Source organism: Calliphora vicina, chromosome 1 (assembly GCF_958450345.1).
Source record: "Calliphora vicina chromosome 1, idCalVici1.1, whole genome shotgun sequence".
Taxonomy (NCBI): Eukaryota; Metazoa; Arthropoda; class Insecta; order Diptera; family Calliphoridae; genus Calliphora; species Calliphora vicina.
The window spans coordinates 15,692,413-15,711,556 of NC_088780.1; the positions used below are offsets into that span (position 1 = coordinate 15,692,413).

The 19,144-nt window shown below is 33.8% G+C and overlaps 1 protein-coding gene across 1 annotated transcript in view; it reads left to right on the forward strand.

Moving 5' to 3' along the window:
* The window catches only part of Itpr (Inositol 1,4,5,-trisphosphate receptor), an 84,541-nt gene that overhangs the window by 52,779 nt on the left and 12,618 nt on the right, over positions 1 to 19,144 (forward strand). Inside the window, 15 exon segments of the mRNA XM_065499135.1 lie at positions 65 to 172; positions 238 to 308; positions 380 to 495; positions 3,414 to 4,248; positions 4,314 to 5,002; positions 5,067 to 5,567; positions 5,632 to 5,807; positions 5,865 to 6,020; positions 8,361 to 8,514; positions 8,707 to 8,872; positions 9,376 to 9,959; positions 11,433 to 11,568; positions 11,632 to 11,778; positions 16,071 to 16,294; positions 16,357 to 19,128. Of these exon segments, the coding sequence (XP_065355207.1) occupies positions 72 to 172; positions 238 to 308; positions 380 to 495; positions 3,414 to 4,248; positions 4,314 to 5,002; positions 5,067 to 5,567; positions 5,632 to 5,807; positions 5,865 to 6,020; positions 8,361 to 8,514; positions 8,707 to 8,872; positions 9,376 to 9,959; positions 11,433 to 11,568; positions 11,632 to 11,778; positions 16,071 to 16,294; positions 16,357 to 19,128 (6,828 nt within the window). The 5' untranslated portion in view covers positions 65 to 71.

Sequence of the window (19,144 nt, forward strand, 5' to 3'; positions counted from 1 at the left end):
GAATGAATTGTGTTTTGTGATTCTGATGTCTAATGTGGTGAATACGATGGTTCTTTATTTTCAGACATAAAATGGGTGACAATATAATTGGTTCAGCAAGCTTTTTGCATTTGGGTGATATTGTATCACTCTATGCCGAAGGTAGTGTATGTGGTTTCCTAAGTACTTTGGGGTAAGTTGTTGTTTTCATTAAAAGGATTTTCACTAAAATTTCTTAAATTCTTTTATCCCACACAGTTTGGTTGATGATCGTACTGTGGTGTGTCCCGAGGCCGGTGACTTAAATTATCCGCCCAAAAAGTTTAGAGGTGAGTTTTTACTTTTATTTTTTAAATCAATTGAATTGTTTAAATCAAGCTTTCATTTTTGTTCTTTTTAGATTGTTTAATTAAAGTATGTCCCATGAATCGTTATTCGGCCCAGAAACAATTCTGGAAAGCCGCCAAACAATCCGCCAGCTCGAATACAGATACAAATCTATTGAAAAGATTACATGTAAGTTAAATAATTTATAATTTTCACATTACTTGCAAACCAAATCCATATATTCGGAATGGTTTTAGACAGAGAAGTCGATATAAGGATGTCTTCTGACACAGGCTTTTGTGTGCTGTTTTTCGAAACTACTGAGCCATCCATATATTACATCTATTTATTGGGTGTATGACATATAAATGCGGGATTTACATAGAATCTTTTGAACGCGTTTTTTTTTTGTTTTTAATAACTTATATATCATTTTGTGGCGGCATGGTGTAGTAGTTAAAGTGCTTGCCTACAAAACCAAGCAGCCCAGGTTCGATCCCTGGCAGAGGACGAACAAATTTAAATCATGTTTTTCGAGTTTTAACCTCCCTCTAAACCATACATCCAAGAAGCCCCCTGACCATTCCTCCACCTGGAAAAGAGGATAATATCATGGAAAAGGTCAGACAGCCCGCCACCACCTGGGAGAAAAAGGTAGGAATCAAATATCAGCAAGGTTCCCAACCACTACACCAAATACACAGAGGGCGTTGTTTCTAGACAACGACAGATGGCAGCACCATTATCCTAAACCAGCTACAGCAGACCAATCATCTACTTAGCTGGATCAACAACCGATTAACGGAACTGACACAAGGCAATAATAACAATCGATTGAATCCTTATGGCAACATCATACATGCATCCCAGGACCCGCTACAGCAGATAAATCATCTACTTAGCTGGAACAACAACCGTTTAAACTGATACAAACAATAACAATGGATCTAATGGCAACATCGTACATGGAGACGCACGATACTCCAATAATTAGGAAGGACAGTGTAATCTACATGGGAAATTCGCGAAAAAACAACTACTTCAACAATTCGTATAAGATGGAGATGCTTTGTGGAAGCCAAATGCCCCCAAGTGGGGTAATGGAGAAAAAAATATAATTTTTAATGGTACACAACTGTAATTTATCCTCACTTAGTTATTGAACATTATAGTTGAGAAGCCGCCACCCGCCAGCACATTCCCCAACCATTATGTAACTGTACTCGGCACATCGAAAAGGTTGACATACCAACAACCTCCCCCACAATAACCGAAATAGCAAACGCCAGAGCTGATAAAAGCAACCCAGAGCTGATAAAAGCAAACCTCTGCACAAGTGCCTTCCTGCGCCAGAATATGGTGCAAAGACTCTAGTATGATAATGAACTTTCCGTCGAACTTAGGAATGTTTCATCATCAACATTCCTAAGAAAGGTGATCTCAGGGAATGCAACAACTGGAGGGAGATCACGCTCCTAAGCATTATAAATAATCGCAAACATTATTAACATGATACTTGCTAACTGACTCGACAAAGAGGTTCGTTGCGAACAGGCTGGATTGTTATATCAGGTCTTCATCGACCAGCCTTCAATTGGTAGAGACAGAAGCTGCAAAGGCAGGACTCAGAATAAATATAAATAAGACGAAGGTAATGCGAGTAAATGCAACATCCAACATCGAAAGATCGGCAAGCTCTCGGCCAACTAAACACAGTGGGGGAAATCACCATCAATCTCAAACCGCACTAAGATAACAATTTCAATTAGTGTGTTAAGTCTGGGTTCTTCTATGGGGGTACTTACCCAACAGGATATCGAACACAGACATCTGGACAGTCACACATCAAAACCAAACACATTCCGAAGTTTTGAGAAGGAAATGGCGATTGGCCACGCATTACGAAAACTGGAGTCCACAAAGTAGCAGAAGGGGAGGACTTCCTGCCTACACTTGGCGAAGACAGTTAGACATAGAGGCTTCGCGTGCAGGAAAAAGCTGGAATGAAATTAAGAACCTAGCAGCAAACTGAAACAAGTTCCACCAAAGGCATTACTCCATGAAGATTGTTCTCAACAAGAACTTGCAAAAGCAATTTCAAAACGTGCAAACCAGGAAAATTGGGTATAATACGAGACCTCGAAAGACGATTTTGTATGTCTGTAATGCAGCTTGAATGCTATAAAAGAAATTCATTTTGGCACTGAACCATTTCTTGTAAAGAAAAATGGATCCATTACGATATCCAGAAACATAAGAGATCGTATGTGAAGCCCGGCCAACCAGCCGAATGGATACCAAAGCCAAATATCCATGGCGCTAAGGTAATGCTCTGTATTTGGTAATGCTCTCTATTATGAGCTGCTGAAATCTGGCCAGACCTTCACATGGAACCTGTAGCAAATACAACAGATTCGTTTGAAGCCAGCATTGGCCGAAAAACGCCCAGAATATGCAGCCAGATGTGAAACTGTAATATTCCATCATGACAACACTCGGCCAAATGTTGAAAAACCTGTTATAAACTATTTAAAATGAAGTGATTGGGAGATTTTGTCTCACCTCGATCGAAGCATAACGATCTCTTTGGGATACGCTTCAATTTGAAACAGAGTATCCGATATTGGGTTGATTCGTTCTTGGCCTCAATATCTGAACAGTTCTTTTGGCTCAGAATCCATAAGTTGCCAGAAATATGGGATAGCTAACAATGGTCAATACTATGATTAAATTTATATTTGATAAAATCCCTAATTTTTAAGTCGTGCTCCCAATAATATTACAAAAGTAAACCCAAGGTCACAGATTATTACAGATATGCATCGAATGACAGTTGTCAAAAATGTTTTCAATGGTTGTGATATGCAGAGCGTGAGAAAAAATACAATTTTCAATAGAAAACGAGTGTGAAATATATATATTTGTCCCTCATTTCAAACCACAACCATTTTGACATTTTCTTTTGTTTGTTTTCTATTGAAACCAGCTGATTCATATCTGTATAATTTGTGCCCAAGGTGTTTAATACTTGACATCGAAATCCCAATTGTCATTAAACAGTCATTCTCTAATAATTATCTTTCTTCTCCCCCCCCCCCCTTTTGCAGCACGCTGCCGAAATCGAAAAGAAACAAAATGAAACGGAAAACAAGAAAATCCTGGGCCAACAGATTCAATATGGCAGTGTGGTCCAATTACTTCATCTCAAATCCAATAAATTTCTAACCGTTAACAAACGTCTTCCCTCGCTCTTGGAGAAAAATGCCATGCGTGTGTATCTGGATGCCAATGGCAATGAGGGTTCCTGGTTCTATATCATGCCCTTCTATAAACTGCGCTCTATAGGCGACAATGTGGTGGTGGGCGATAAAGTCATACTCAATCCCGTCAATGCCGATCAACAAAATCTTCATGTGGCAGCCAACTATGAATTGCCCGATAATCCGGGTTGTAAAGAAGTTAACGTTTTAAATTCTTCCACATCCTGGAAAATAACTTTATTTATGGAGCATAAAGAGAATCAAGAGCATATTCTAAAGGGAGGCGATGTTGTGCGTTTATTTCATGCCGAACAAGAGAAATTTCTCACCATGGATGAGTATAAAAAGCAGCAGCATGTTTTCTTGAGAACTACGGGTAGAACAAGTGCTACGGCGGCCACCTCTAGTAAAGCTTTATGGGAAATTGAGGTGGTACAACATGACTCTTGTCGCGGAGGTGCTGGACATTGGAATTCTTTATATCGTTTTAAACATTTGGCCACCGGTTATTATTTGGCAGCAGAGCTGGACTCTGAAAATGCCAATACATCTGGACAACAACAGCAAATGTTACAACAACAGCAGCAGCAACTAACCCAGCAACCTTTGCAACAGCAATTATTAAATCTAAGTGGTGAAAATGTTAAAGATTCAGGTATAACTTGCAATTCAACCATGATAGGTAATAAGAGTTTCTTTATATCTTAAAATGTAAAAATATATTTCATTTATTTTCACTTATTACAGAGAAATCCAAAATTGAGCAATACCGCTTGGTGTCAGTACCCTTTTCTACCGATATTGCCACCGTCTTTGAACTAGATCCCACCACTATGGCCCGAGCCGATAGCTTGGTGCCCCAGTCCAGTTATGTGCGCTTAAGGCATCTTTGCTCCAACACTTGGGTTCATGCCACTTCCATACCCATTGATATCGATGATGACAAGCCGGTCATGTCTAAAGTCTGCTGCTCCCCCATCAAAGAGGACAAAGAAGCTTTCGCTTTAATACCCGTCTCACCCGTTGAAGTGCGTGATTTGGACTTTGCCAATGATGCCTGCAAAGTATTGGCCACTGTAACTGCTAAACTGGATAATGGCACCATATCGATTAATGAAAGACGTGCCCTGATTTCTTTGCTGCAAGATATAGTGTATTTTATAGCGGGCATGGAAAATGAGCAGAATAAAACAAAGGCTTTGGAATTGACCATTAAGAATCCCAATCGAGATCGTCAGAAATTGCTAAGAGAACAATATATTTTAAAGCAATTGTTTAAGATCTTGCAGGGTCCCTTTCAAGAGCATCCGGGCTGTGATGGACCATTTTTAAGATTAGATGAACTAAGTGATCCTAAGAATAGTCCCTACAAGAATATATTTCGTTTATGCTATCGAATTTTAAGACTGTCCCAGCAAGACTATAGAAAAAATCAGGTAAGATTTTTCTTTCTATTTAAATTACAATAGATCATAAGTTTTATTATTGTACTTTATTCAGGAATATATAGCCAAACATTTTGGCTTAATGCAAAAACAAATCGGCTATGATATACTGGCCGAAGACACCATCACCGCTTTGCTACACAATAATCGCAAACTGTTGGAGAAACATATTACGGCCGCCGAAATTGAAACGTTTGTGGGTTTAGTGCGTAAAAATATGCACAATTGGGATTCCAGATTTTTAGATTATCTCTCCGATTTATGTGTTTCCAATCGCAAAGCCATCGCTGTTACCCAGGAATTAATTTGCAAAAGTGTTTTGAGTACTAAGAATTCCGATATTCTCATAGAGACTCAGGTCAAGGCTATTAAACAAAAGAAAACGAATAATGTTAAGAAAAAAGAACATGCTCCACTAACTACCTTGGCGGAAGATGAGGATGATGAGAAAGCGGAATTGTTATCAACTCTTACCACATCCACCTGGGATCTGGACAGCCTAGATGAGGAAGAGGAAATCAAATATGAAATACATTTGAAATGGAAGGGTTTAAAGGTAATTTTTTGTTAATATTGGAAAGGAATAATAAATAGTAAAATAGAATGATATATTTTTTAAGGAATCTCGTTCTATGGCTGATTTAGCTAATTGTGTTGCCCAAGGCAAAGAACTGGAGGCGGCGATTTTAAACTATTACAGACATCAATTAAATCTATTCTCCAATATGTGTTTAAATCGCCAATATTTGGCTTTAAACAATCTTTCGCCTCATTTGGACATAGATTTGATATTGAAGTAAGTTTTTCTCTTATTAGTTTTAAATAATTATCTTAAATATTTATTTGTTTCTAGATGCATGTCCGACGAGTCCATGCCTTATGAATTAAGAGCCTCTTTTTGCCGTCTTATGTTGCATTTGCATGTGGATCGTGATCCTCAAGAGCCTGTGACACCAGTGAAATATGCTAGACTATGGAGTGAAATACCCTCGAAAATGTCAATTTTAGAGTAAGATATTTATAAATTTTATATAGGAATCTTAGCGCTATTTTTTTATGTAGAAAATAGATTGGTAACTTATATTTTATGTAGAAAACATTTACTTTTCTATAGAAAAGTTATCGATAACTTTACTTTTCTATAGAAAAGTTATCGATAACTTTACTTTTCTATAGAAAAGTTATCGATAACTTTACTTTTCTATAGAAAAGTTATCGATAACTTTACTTTTCTATAGAAAAGTTATCGATAACTTTACTTTTCTATAGAAAAGTTATCGATAACTTTACTTTTCTATAGAAAAGTTATCGATAACTTTACTTTTCTATAGAAAAGTTATCGATAACTTTACTTTTCTATAGAAAAGTTATCGATAACTTTACTTTTCTATAGAAAAGTTATCGATAACTTTACTTTTCTATAGAAAAGTTATCGATAACTTTACTTTTCTATAGAAAAGTTATCGATAACTTTACTTTTCTATAGAAAAGTTATCGATAACTTTACTTTTCTATAGAAAAGTTATCGATAACTTTACTTTTCTATAGAAAAGTTATCGATAACTTTACTTTTCTATAGAAAAGTTATCGATAACTTTACTTTTCTATAGAAAAGTTATCGATAACTTTACTTTTCTATAGAAAAGTTATCGATAACTTTACTTTTCTATAGAAAAGTTATCGATAACTTTACTTTTCTATAGAAAAGTTATCGATAACTTTACTTTTCTATAGAAAAGTTATCGATAACTTTACTTTTCTATAGAAAAGTTATCGATAACTTTACTTTTCTATTGAAAAGTTATCGATAACTTTACTTTTCTATTGAAAAGTTATCGATAACTTTACTTTTCTATTGAAAAGTTATCGATAACTTTACTTTTCTATTGAAAAGTTATCGATAACTTTACTTTTCTATTGAAAAGTTATCGATAACTTTACTTTTCTATTGAAAAGTTATCGATAACTTTACTTTTCTATTGAAAAGTTATCGATAACTTTACTTTTCTATTGAAAAGTTATCGATAACTTTACTTTTCTATTGAAAAGTTATCGATAACTTTGCTTTTCTACAGAAAAGTTATCGATAACTTTGCTTTTCTACAGAAATGTTATCGATAACTTTGCTTTTCTACAGAAAAGTTATCGATAACTTTGCTTTTCTACAGAAATGTTATCGATAACTTTGCTTTTCTACAGAAATGTTATCGATAACTTTGCTTTTCTACAGAAATGTTATCGATAACTTTGCTTTTCTACAGAAATGTTATCGATAACTTTGCTTTTCTACAGAAATGTTATCGATAACTTTGCTTTTCTACAGAAATGTTATCGATAACTTTGCTTTTCTACAGAAATGTTATCGATAACTTTGCTTTTCTACAGAAATGCTATCGATAACTTTGCTTTTCTACAGAAATGCTATCGATAACTTTGCTTTTCTACAGAAATGTTATCGATAACTTTGCTTTTCTATAGAAAAGTTATCGATAACTTTACTTTTCTATAGAAAAGTTATCGAAAACTTTACTTTTCTATAGAAAAGTTATCGATAACTTTACTTTTCTATAGAAAAGTTATCGATAACTTTACTTTTCTATAGAAAAGTTATCGATAACTTTACTTTTCTATAGAAAAGTTATCGATAACTTTACTTTTCTATAGAAAAGTTATCGATAACTTTACTTTTCTATAGAAAAGTAAAGTTATCGATAACTTCTTATTTCTATGGAAAAGTTATCGATAACTTTATATTTCTATAAAAAAGTTATCGATAACTTTATATTTCTATAGAAATGTTATCGATAGCTTTCATTTTCTATAAAAAAGTTATCGATAGCTTTCATTTTCTATAAAAAAGTTATCGATAGCTTTCTTTTTCTATAAAAAAGTTATCGATAGCTTTCTTTTTCTATTGAAAAGTTATCGATAGCTTTCTTTTTCTATTGAAAAGTTATCGATAGCTTTCTTTTTCTATAAAAAAGGTATCGATAACTTTGTATTTATGTAGAAAAGTATTCGATAAATTTTTGTTTTATAGAAAATTTATCGATAAATCTCTTTTTGTATAGAAAATTTAGTGGTATATTCATATTTCTATAGAAACGAAAAATAAAGTTATTGATAATTTTAAGTTTTTATATTATTGATATTTATAATTTTATAAAGAAAGTTATCGATATTTAAAAATTTGAATAGAAATGTTATCGATAACTTTATATTTCCACAGAAACAAAAGTTATCGTTATTTCTATTTTTATAAAGTTATCGATATTTATAAATTTATGTAGAAAAATTATCGATAACTTTGTTAGAAAACCATTTTTACCGAAAATTTTAAATTTTTTAGTTACGATGGTAAAAACCAACCTGCAGATTATAACAAGGAAGCTGTACGTGCCAAATTCAATACCACCATAGCATTTGTTGAAAATTATTTGTGCAATGTAGCCACCAAAGTGTGGTTATTTACGGATCAGGAACAAAATAAATTAACATTTGAGGTAAATAAGACATATTCAGATTTCGGACCAGAATCAATTACAAAAGGATGTTCTCAGTAGGAAATTAAAAAACATCCAAAAAAAAAAATTATCACCTCAGCACTTGCCCTATTCACTTAGTCCATATAAAATGCCTGATAACATCAATTTAAAATTTTCATTATATGAATCCTGTTAATCCTTTCATTTCAGGTGGTAAAATTGGCTCGTGATTTGATATATTTTGGTTTCTATAGCTTTAGTGATTTGCTAAGATTAACCAAAACATTATTGTGTATATTGGATTGTGTTTCGGATAATAATATTGAAAGTTCAACTGCTTCTAATACCGGTAGATTTGTAGCAGCAGACACAGATTGTAAGTAAATTTTACAGTAATTCTTATAATCGTTATGATCCCTTCAGGTCCTATTAGATTTACAGGTTTTAATAAGGACGGTTACTTTGTAATACTATTCGAATAAAAATAATCGAATATTGTAATTCAAAAATATGTTCTTTCCTATAGAATTACAAACAATATTCCGTTAATTTTTATTGAAACCTGTAAATCTATCAGAGTAAACCAAAACCCCGATTTTTGTGTTTAAAATTTTGAGTTCAACACTTTTTTTAAAACTGATTTGACAAATTTGCATATTATTATTGGCTTGCTTATTTTTTTCAAATTTTAATTTTTCAACAAAAAATTATTTTATAAATTAAAAGCAGCTAATGAAGAGAAACAAGGTAAGTAAGCTTTTAAAAGGGAAAAAAAACAAAATTCCAAGAAAAATTAAAAAAAACAACACAAACTTTTACATAACACTCTAAAAAAAAACACTCTTATAACATAACACCCACCCAACAAACTACTTTCAGCCGAGGGTGGTGTTTTACGCTCCATAGGTGATATGAACACCGTCATGACTAGTTTGGCTTTAGGTTCTGTGGGCCAAGTTATGGCCACACCGGCCATTTCACTGCAGCAACGTAAATCCGTCTCCCAACTGATGAAAGAATTCCCCCTAGTGATGGACACTAAATTGAAAATTATTGAAATTCTACAATTCATACTCGATGTACGTTTGGATTATAGAATTAGTTGCCTCTTGTCGATATTCAAGCGTGAATTTGACGAAAGTGATGCCCAACAACAGGCTCAGGCCGAGGCTGCCGCAGCAAGTCAAGCAAATCCGTCGGATCCACAAGCCGCCGCACAGGCTTTTCAGCAGCGTCAAAAGAATATCGATTTAGAGTCAATTGGTATACAGGCAGAGGGTATTTTCGATTGTGATAGTGGTGATGCGGCTAATCTGGATTTGGATGGTCAGGGCGGTCGTACGTTCTTGAGAGTTTTATTGCATTTGATAATGCATGATTATCCACCGTTGGTATCGGGAGCTCTGCATTTGCTCTTTCGTCATTTCAGTCAAAGGCAAGAGGTCTTGCATGCCTTTAGACAGGTAAGTGGTACAGGAAATGATTAGGGAGGCGGGGCTGTTAGTTTGCATAGGGAAAAAATAACACAACTCTAGGAATCTGTCAGAGGGAATTTTTAAGTTTTAAAATGATTTCAATTTAATGTATTCTTCAGTATTTGTAAGTTTCTTTAAATCATACGATCGTAAAAATTTCTACTGGCCACTAAAAAGGGATTTTAACATTAAATTTCATCATATGGACATCGTCCAGTTTCCTAGCTTTGTTAAATCGATAAAACTCCTTCTCTTCTTAATCAGCTTAGTATGTGCTCTATATTTGACTCATTTTTGACCGACAGAGGATCTTTCGAATTATTCAACAATTTGTTTTTAGGAACCTTTTATTTCCTGCTGGGAATCATTAATTTTGCTAAAGAACACATTGAAAATGGGTTGATTTAAAACCCCGCTGAGGGATTTATTAAACATGACTTTTGGTATCATGGGATTATCAGCCTCCAACAAAGCTATGTCCAATTCTATGGCATCCACAAATATGAACGGCAAATGTACGGACTTAATATCCTATTCTATAACAAAACCGGAAGAAAGATTAATTCAAATCACTACTGACTGTTCAACAGTCAGAAACAGAAATCACATTGTCACGATTTTACCTTTTAAAAACGGTGGTTTATTGCCTTTAAATAAACCATATTCTTTTAATAGCAAATAAAAGCTATCAGCTGTTTAAAAACTGTAACAACTCTCTATTTATTTAAATTAATACAACAACACACTTAAAAAAAAAAACACTTTATAATTTACAAGAATACACTGGTAATACAGTGTATACTGACTCACTCACAACTCGCTGTTACTATTTAGACACACAGCGCCATCTACTAGAAGTCTCATGAATAATCTAACGAAAAAACTAGAATGTTCAACTTACAAAAGCCCTAAAAATCCAAGCACCTTAGCGTTTTGTTGGAATTTGACTTGAATGTAAATTTAATTATGATTAAAACTTGGGGTAAAAACCACCCCCTAACCCAAATACGTGATAGTTTAGAAAACAGTTTATCCACTTTATTTACAACTTTCTATATACATAAAGGAGAGAAACTTTATCAATTTCTATCTGTGATCCAGAGTTGTGTTATTTTTACCCAATTACTCGTACATTACTTCTGTATTAATTTATTTTTTTTACTAAATTGTTTTATTTCTTTTATTTATAAACCTTTTTTTTACAAACGTTCTTTTGCCATGCTTTCTTATACAAAAAAAAAACAAATCAAATTACTTGTTTCAAATTTTACTTTGTTAAATACTAATCGTTTATTTAAACAAAAAAAAATAACATTTATTTTCTTAACAATTCAACAAGTGGATGAGTATAGTTAGTACTATTCTTAAGTTTAATTATTTTTTTTTAATTCAATAACTTCATTAAAATTAAAATAAAACCTTAAAATAATAAAAAAAAATTTACATTTTTATTTCAAAAAGGTACAACTTTTGGTTTCCGACAGTGATGTGGAGTCGTACAAACAAATCAAACATGATTTGGATATTTTAAGGCAAAGTGTGGAGAAATCGGAATTGTGGGTTTACAAATCGAAAACTTCAGAGGAGTTAAATACCAGTGAGTAGATTTAGGATTACAAGAATTTATTTTTAAAATAATGGAGCTTGTTTTAAATTACAGCTGGCGGCGGAGGCGGCGGTGATTCTACCATTGATAATGTTACGTTAAGCAACGAATATAAGGCTTCATTGTCCCACGAACAATTAAATGAATATAAGAAAGTTAAGGAGATATTAATACGTATGAATCAATTTTGTGTAACACCAGGTAATTTATTTTTAAAAATATTTGTGAAATTACAAACTCCTGCTGCTGTCAACTGCTGAATATTAGTTCAAAAAGACTTTAGAAAAACATCAGCAGGTAGTTAATAGTACAGAAATGTCAAAGTTAAGTTGTTACTCGTACTGTTAACAGTTGAAAATTTTACTTCGCTGCTGACTTTTTTCTCTTAAACCCTGTCTACACTTGACAAATATTTATCATAACAATAAATGACATTTGTTGTGAAGACAAAGTTGTCTGAGCCAAATTTATAACTATTTTGTCATAACGAAGCAATAATACTAACCCCCTGTCTATACCTGATAAATTTGTATCATGATAAACTTCAAAATGGTTGTCAAGATAAAAAATTATTAGGTATAGTCTCCATTTATTAGTATTATTGCTTCATTGTGACAACATTTTTATTGCTTTTGCTCAGACAACTTTGCCTTGAAATCGAACGTCATTAATTGTTATGACAAATATTTGTCAAGTATAGACAGGAGGTAATAAATGGAGATTGACCTGTTAATTTTTTATCTTGACATAGGGTTATACTTAAATAAAAATCATGATGGCGCCTACGACCATAGAATAAACACATAGAACGGAAGGAGAGAGTAATATATTGTTACGTTTTAACCTTTTCAAAACGTTTGTTTATTTCCTTTAAATAAACCGGATACTTTTGATTGCAAATAAAAGCCGTTTAGTAGTTTAAAAATTGTAACAACTCTTTATTTATTCAAAATGTACAACAACCACAGAATTAAATAGCCACTCAATGTTTTTTTATACACGTTTATAAATTCTCAGAAATACAGACACAATTTATAATGTACACGAATTTACTTGAAAAACATAACACACTTTAAGGCACTTAGTTGATGTTTATGCGAAAAGCGTCTCTGATAAACTCACTCACGACTGCAACCTCTGCCACTATTTATAACACTGCCATCTGCACTCTAGATTGCTCTTTAACTGTCAGAGTTCGAATATTCTAGATCATACACCATCTGTGGTGTACTTTCTACAATGTTCTTTAACTGAATATTCGAATTCAAACAGCGTTGCCAACTTACGATCAATGGTCAACTGAAAGCTTTTATTTAATAATGCCCACAGATATGTTACAGTTTGCTATTACAGCAATGTTATTTGAAAGCATTATGCTACTTTTAAATCAGCCCTTAAAATCGTTATATTTGAATTCAAGTACAATTTCGTAACAATATATTGAAAAATTACTCTCTTTTCACACATACGGGTGATACAATAACAAAATACATGCAATACATTCTCATGAATTAGGTTTTTGACAACAGACTTAGGTTTTTGGCTCTCAGTTACCTATCTAGTTATTGTCTATGCCTACGACCATAAATAAATATTCTTAGATCGGAAACTCTCCTGTCATTTGTTATATTCCATACGTAAAGTCATCGAGAGGACTTTCAAAGGAATAAAAAATGCCTTTGTTTTATTTAAATTTAAAGATAGGATGCGCTAAATGAAAGGACCTTTACATTTGCTGAAATGTTAGCAGTACAAAATCAATAGATTTTCAATATTATTGAAGAAACTACTTCAGGAATTCATTACTAATTACTGATATCATTCTAACGAGATTTGATAAAATGTATTAAAAAGATAGATGAGTCATCATAATTTTTAGACAAGTAAGACAGCTATATTCGGCTGTGCCGAATCTTATATACCCTTCACCAAATTATACTTCAAAATAAAAATTTTAAATATTTTTAGGTTAACAAAATTTATTTTTTTTTTCCAAAGTTGTTTTTTAATTTTTTGAAAAAAAAATTTGGTCGAATTAATTTTTAAATTTTTTTTTTTAATTTTAAAAATTTTTTTTAAAGTAAATTTTTAATTAGGCTTAAATTCATTTTATTATAATTTATTTGTAATAATTCAAATTATATATATAAAGTTCGAATAATTTCCAAAAATCTTTAAAATTAGTTTTTGAATTTTTTTTTAAAATTTTAAATTTTTTTTTAATATTTAGCGAAAAAAATGTTTGATGAAAAAATATTTTTTCCGATTTTGACCCATTGTATTTCCAACTTACTATGGTCTTATATACATCGTTGTAATGGACTTTGAAATATCTATCATTATATATCCATATTGTCTATATTAATGCCTTGGTAATCCAGATATACAGTGGTTGACAAAACAATGTAAACTTTTCCAAATATTCCATATGTAGCCCAAAATTTAAAATATTTTTTTAAAATAAAAATTTTTTTTTAGTATTTTACTTGTATAGTTTTATTTATATAAATTAACTGAAAAACAAACAACATAATTAATTATATTCTGAAAAAAGGGAACAAAATTAAAAATATTCACTATTTCGCTACAGACAAAACAATGGTAACTTTTAAACTTCTGCAAGAAAGAAGAGTAAAACGAAAATAATATTTAAAAGAACGATGTAAAAAGCATCCTGTTTACAGTTATTTTATTTTACTTTTAAATTCTGGTAATTTTTCACAATTTCTTTTTCTAAGTTTTTCGCATAATTGCTTTTTTCCAAAGTTAACGAAAATGGCTAAAGTAAAGATTTGCGAAGACTTAAAAAATAAAATAATCAACGATTTTAAAGCTGGTTTAAAACAAAAAAGTATCTGTGACAAATATTCAATAAATAAATCAGCAGTTTCAAAAATTATAAAGAAATTTCGTGAGACCGGTTCTGTAAAATCTCAACATTTAGGTGGAAGACCTCGTAAAACTACTGCTAGACAAGATAATTTAATAGCGAGAGAGTTCAAGAAATTCCCAAAAATAAATCCTCGAAAGGTTGTTAATAGCCTAAAATTAGAAATAAGTACCCGAACAGTTAGTCGCAGGGCAAATGAGGCTGGTCTTGGTTGCTATCGTCCTGTGAAAAAACCACTCATTTCTAAAAAGAAACGTTCTGCTCGTCTACAATTTGCCAGGGATCATTTAAACTGGTCGATACAGAAATGGAATACTGTCCTCTTTTCCGACGAATCCAAATACAATTTAAGAGGCAGTGATGGGAGAACATTTGTAAGACGACCAAAGGGAAAAAGTTTAGATCCAAAGTACACAAATAAGACCTTAAAGTTTGGCGGTGACAATATTATGGTATGGGGATGTTTTTCTGGGCAAGGTATGGGCCCAATTCATATTATAAAAGATACCATGACAGGTATAGGATACAGAACCATAATAAACGATGTTATGTCTCCATACGCTGAGGAAAATATGCCCCTAGTTTGGAGATTCCAACACGACAACGACCCGAAACACACCTCTAGGGTTCTAACCGAGTATTTACAATCCAACGAGGTACGTGTTTTGAAGGCCCAATCGCCAGATCTCAATCCCATCGAAAATCTATGGGAAATTGTAGATCGTAAAATAAGAACCCAAAATTACACCAGGAAGGAAGATTTATCGGAGGCGGTTATAAGGGAATGGCAAAATATTTCAAAGGAGACCATTGACTCTTTAATTGGTTCAATGCATCATCGATGTGTAGCAGTTATAAAAAATAAGGGATACCCAACAAAATATTGAGTTATTACAAAGTTTAGACCATATTTGTTAAAATAATACCTAAGTTTCCATTGTTTTGTCAATGCCGTAATGAAGAAATCTTTTAATTTTGTTTTCTCATTTTTAGAATTTAATTAATTATGTCCTTTGTTTTTTGTTAAATTAAGTTAATAAAAGTATACAAATAAAGTACTACAAAAATGTTAAATTTTTTTAAAAAAATATTTCAGATTTTAGGCCACTAATGAAATATTTGGAAAAGTTCCATTGTTTTGTCAACCACTGTAGGTCAAAAATCGAGGTTGTCCTGGTTTTCTCCTCTATCAGCCATTTGTGGACCGATTTTGCTGATTTTAAATAGCAAACTTCTCGAAAGCATGTCTGTCAGAATTATTGAAGATTTGGATTCTGAAGATATCTGGGGTCTTCAGAAAATTGATTTCAACAGACAGACAGACGGACATGGCTTAATCGAATCCGCTATCTATAAGGATCCAGAATATATATACTTTATAGGGTCGGAAATGAAAAATGTAGAAATTACAAACGGAATAACAAACTTACATATATATCCTTCTCACGAAGGTGAAGGGTATAAAAAGACAGCTGTCATGTTAAACTCTTAAAAATGCAATATACATATTTAACTAGAAAACAGCCAAAAAAAACTCAAATATTTTGATAACAAAAGAATAGTAAACTTTTAATTTAACCAATTTAATATCTATCTTCCCCAGGTCCTTATGTTAAGCCGCGCAAACATGAACAGCGTCTTTTGCGTAATGTTGGTGTACACACCGTGGTCTTGGATCTTTTGCAAAATCCCTACGATGAGAAAGACGATGTTCTAATGAAGGAGCTGATGTTTTTGGCCCATGAATTTTTGCAGAATTTCTGTTTGGGCAATCAGCAAAATCAAGTGTTGCTGCACAATCATTTGGATTTGTTTTTAAATCCGGGGGTAAGCAAAAGTTTTACTAATTTAAAAACCTCTTCTCAAAACCTTCCCCTTTTCCTTTACAGATTCTTGAAGCCAAAACCGTATGCTCCATTTTCAAAGACAACTTGGCCCTGTGCAATGAAGTCACCGACAAGGTGGTGCAACATTTTGTCCACTGCATCGAGATACATGGACGTCATGTTGTCTATTTGCAATTTCTGCAGACTATAGTCAAAGCAGAAAATCAATTTATACGCAAATGTCAGGACATGGTTATGCAGGAACTAATCAATGCCGGCGAGGAAGTACTGGTGTTCTATAATGATAAAGGCTCCTTCAATCAATTTGTATCGATGATGCAAAAAGAAAAAGCAGCGCTAAGTGATGACAGTCCTTTGAAATATCATGTGGAATTGGTGAAATTGTTGGCCTGCTGTACCATGGGCAAGAACCTGTACACCGAAATCAAATGCAATAATCTTTTGTCATTGGATGATATAGTGGCCATAATCTGTAATCCAGCTTGCATACCAGATGTTAAAGAGGCCTATGTTGATTTCCTAAATCATTGCTACATAGACACCGAGGTAGAGATGAAAGAGATTTACTCCTCGGCCCATATGTGGAATTTGTTTGAGAAAAGCTTTTTGGTAGACATAAATCTGTTGATAGCCGGTGGCCTTAATGCCGACAAGTCTCTAATGAATTATGTTCTCAATGGTGTTTGCACCATCTTGGCCACCTTCTTTAGCAGCCCCTTCTCAGATCAATCGACCATAGTCCAGTCTAGACAAATGATATTTGTACAATTACTGCAAGCCTCTTATCGTTTATCACAATGCAAATGGTTGAGTCTAGCTGATCGCTTTAATGTCGAAAATTGTATACGTACTTTGGCTGAGTCGGCCAAGACCAGGAGTATTGCCATACCCCTGGACTTAGAGCAGCAGGTGGTAACAATGTCCAGCAAGACAGCGTTATTAACACGTCAGACTACCAAATGGCTATTAGCCTCGAAACAGCCAAAATATGAGACACAGCATTCGGGTAATTTAATGCGATTAGATAGATCCATTATTGAAGGCTTGCAGGATATTGTCTCACTATTGGAGGAACAATTGAAGCCAGTAGTGGAAGCCGAATTGTCTTTACTGGTTGACATACTATATCGCTCGGAATTGTTATTCCCAGTGGGTACAGATGCACGTCGTCGATGTGAGTCGGGCGGTTTCATACGCAAGCTTATCAAGCATACCGAGAAATTGTTGGAGGAAAAAGAAGAGAAATTGTGTGTTAAGGTGTTGAAAACTCTTAGAGAAATGATGGCCATGGATGTAAATTATGGTGAAAAGGGTGACAATTTAAGGAATACCTTATTGAAGCGCTACTTTGATATAAAACCAGTAAATACCACACGTACGCCAGTGGAGCAGAAGAGTGATTTGGCTGCCTTGGTTATGCCTTCACAGGAAAGTCAGAAGCAATTAAATATGGTCACCCATGGTCCGGGGGCAAAGTACTTACAAAGAGCTGAAAAAACCCTACACGAAGTACAAAATCATTTGGATCGTGAAGGAGCTTCCGATTTGGTTATCGAATTGGTTATAAAGTCCGTGCATTCGCCCTCCATATTTGTGGAGGCCATAGAGTTGGGCATAGCTTTGCTGGAGGGTGGTAATCCCATGATACAAAAGGGCATGTTTAATAAATTCCTTAGTGGCGACTTAAATCAACCCTTTTTCAAGGTGTTCTTTGATAAAATGAAGGACTCCCAGCAGGAAATCAAATCCACAGTAACTGTCAACACCTCGGATATAGCAGCCAAGGCGCATGAAAGCAAACAAGATGTTAATTTGGAATTGGATAAAATCTCGCGTAAACATGGTCTCAAAACGAATGGAGTTGTTATCACCGAGGAGTTAAGAAAAGAACTGCATAATGCTGGACTGGCAACAGCTCGAGCTTTTAGCAATGCTCGTAATCTACATGCTGGCGACGATTCCAATTCCCTGAACATCAACAGTCCTTTGGAAGATATATTGGCCGAGAAACTGGATAAACACAAGGACAACAAAGACGAACGCAATAAGTTGTCCAATAAAGTTTTGGTTATGCAGCCAATTCTGAGATTCATGCAACTGCTGTGCGAAAATCATAATCCTGATTTGCAAAATCTGCTGCGTAACCAAAACAATAAAACCAACTACAATCTAGTGTCGGAAACCTTAATGTTCCTAGATTGCATTTGTGGCTCTACCACTGGTGGCCTGGGTCTTTTAGGTCTTTACATCAATGAAAACAATGTGGCGCTCATCAATCAAACTCTTGAAACTTTAACGGAATATTGCCAGGGACCCTGTCATGAGAATCAGAATTGTATAGCCACCCATGAATCGAATGGTCTGGATATTATAACCGCTCTCATACTCAATAACATAAATCCTTTGGGTGAAAATCGCATGGATTTGGTATTGGAATTGAAGAATAATGCCTCGAAACTTTTGCTAGCCATTATGGAATCTCGCGGTGACAGTGAAAATGCCGAACGTATTTTATACAATATGAATCCCAAACAATTGGTAGAGGTGGCCTGCAAGGCCTATCATCAGGAGGAAATGATCGATGATCATGATAGTGACGATGATGGGGTAGATGCTGATCATGATGATGAAGATGTATCAGTTAGTCCGCGTGAGGTGGGTCATAATATCTATATATTGTGTCATCAGTTGGCTCAGCATAATAAGGAGTTGGCGGCATTGTTAAAGGCCTCCGAGGATCCACAGTCGGGAAATTTCGATGCGAAAATGAGTCAGGCTTTAATGTATTATGCCACGCATACAGCACAAATTGAGGTGAGTGAAAAGTAGG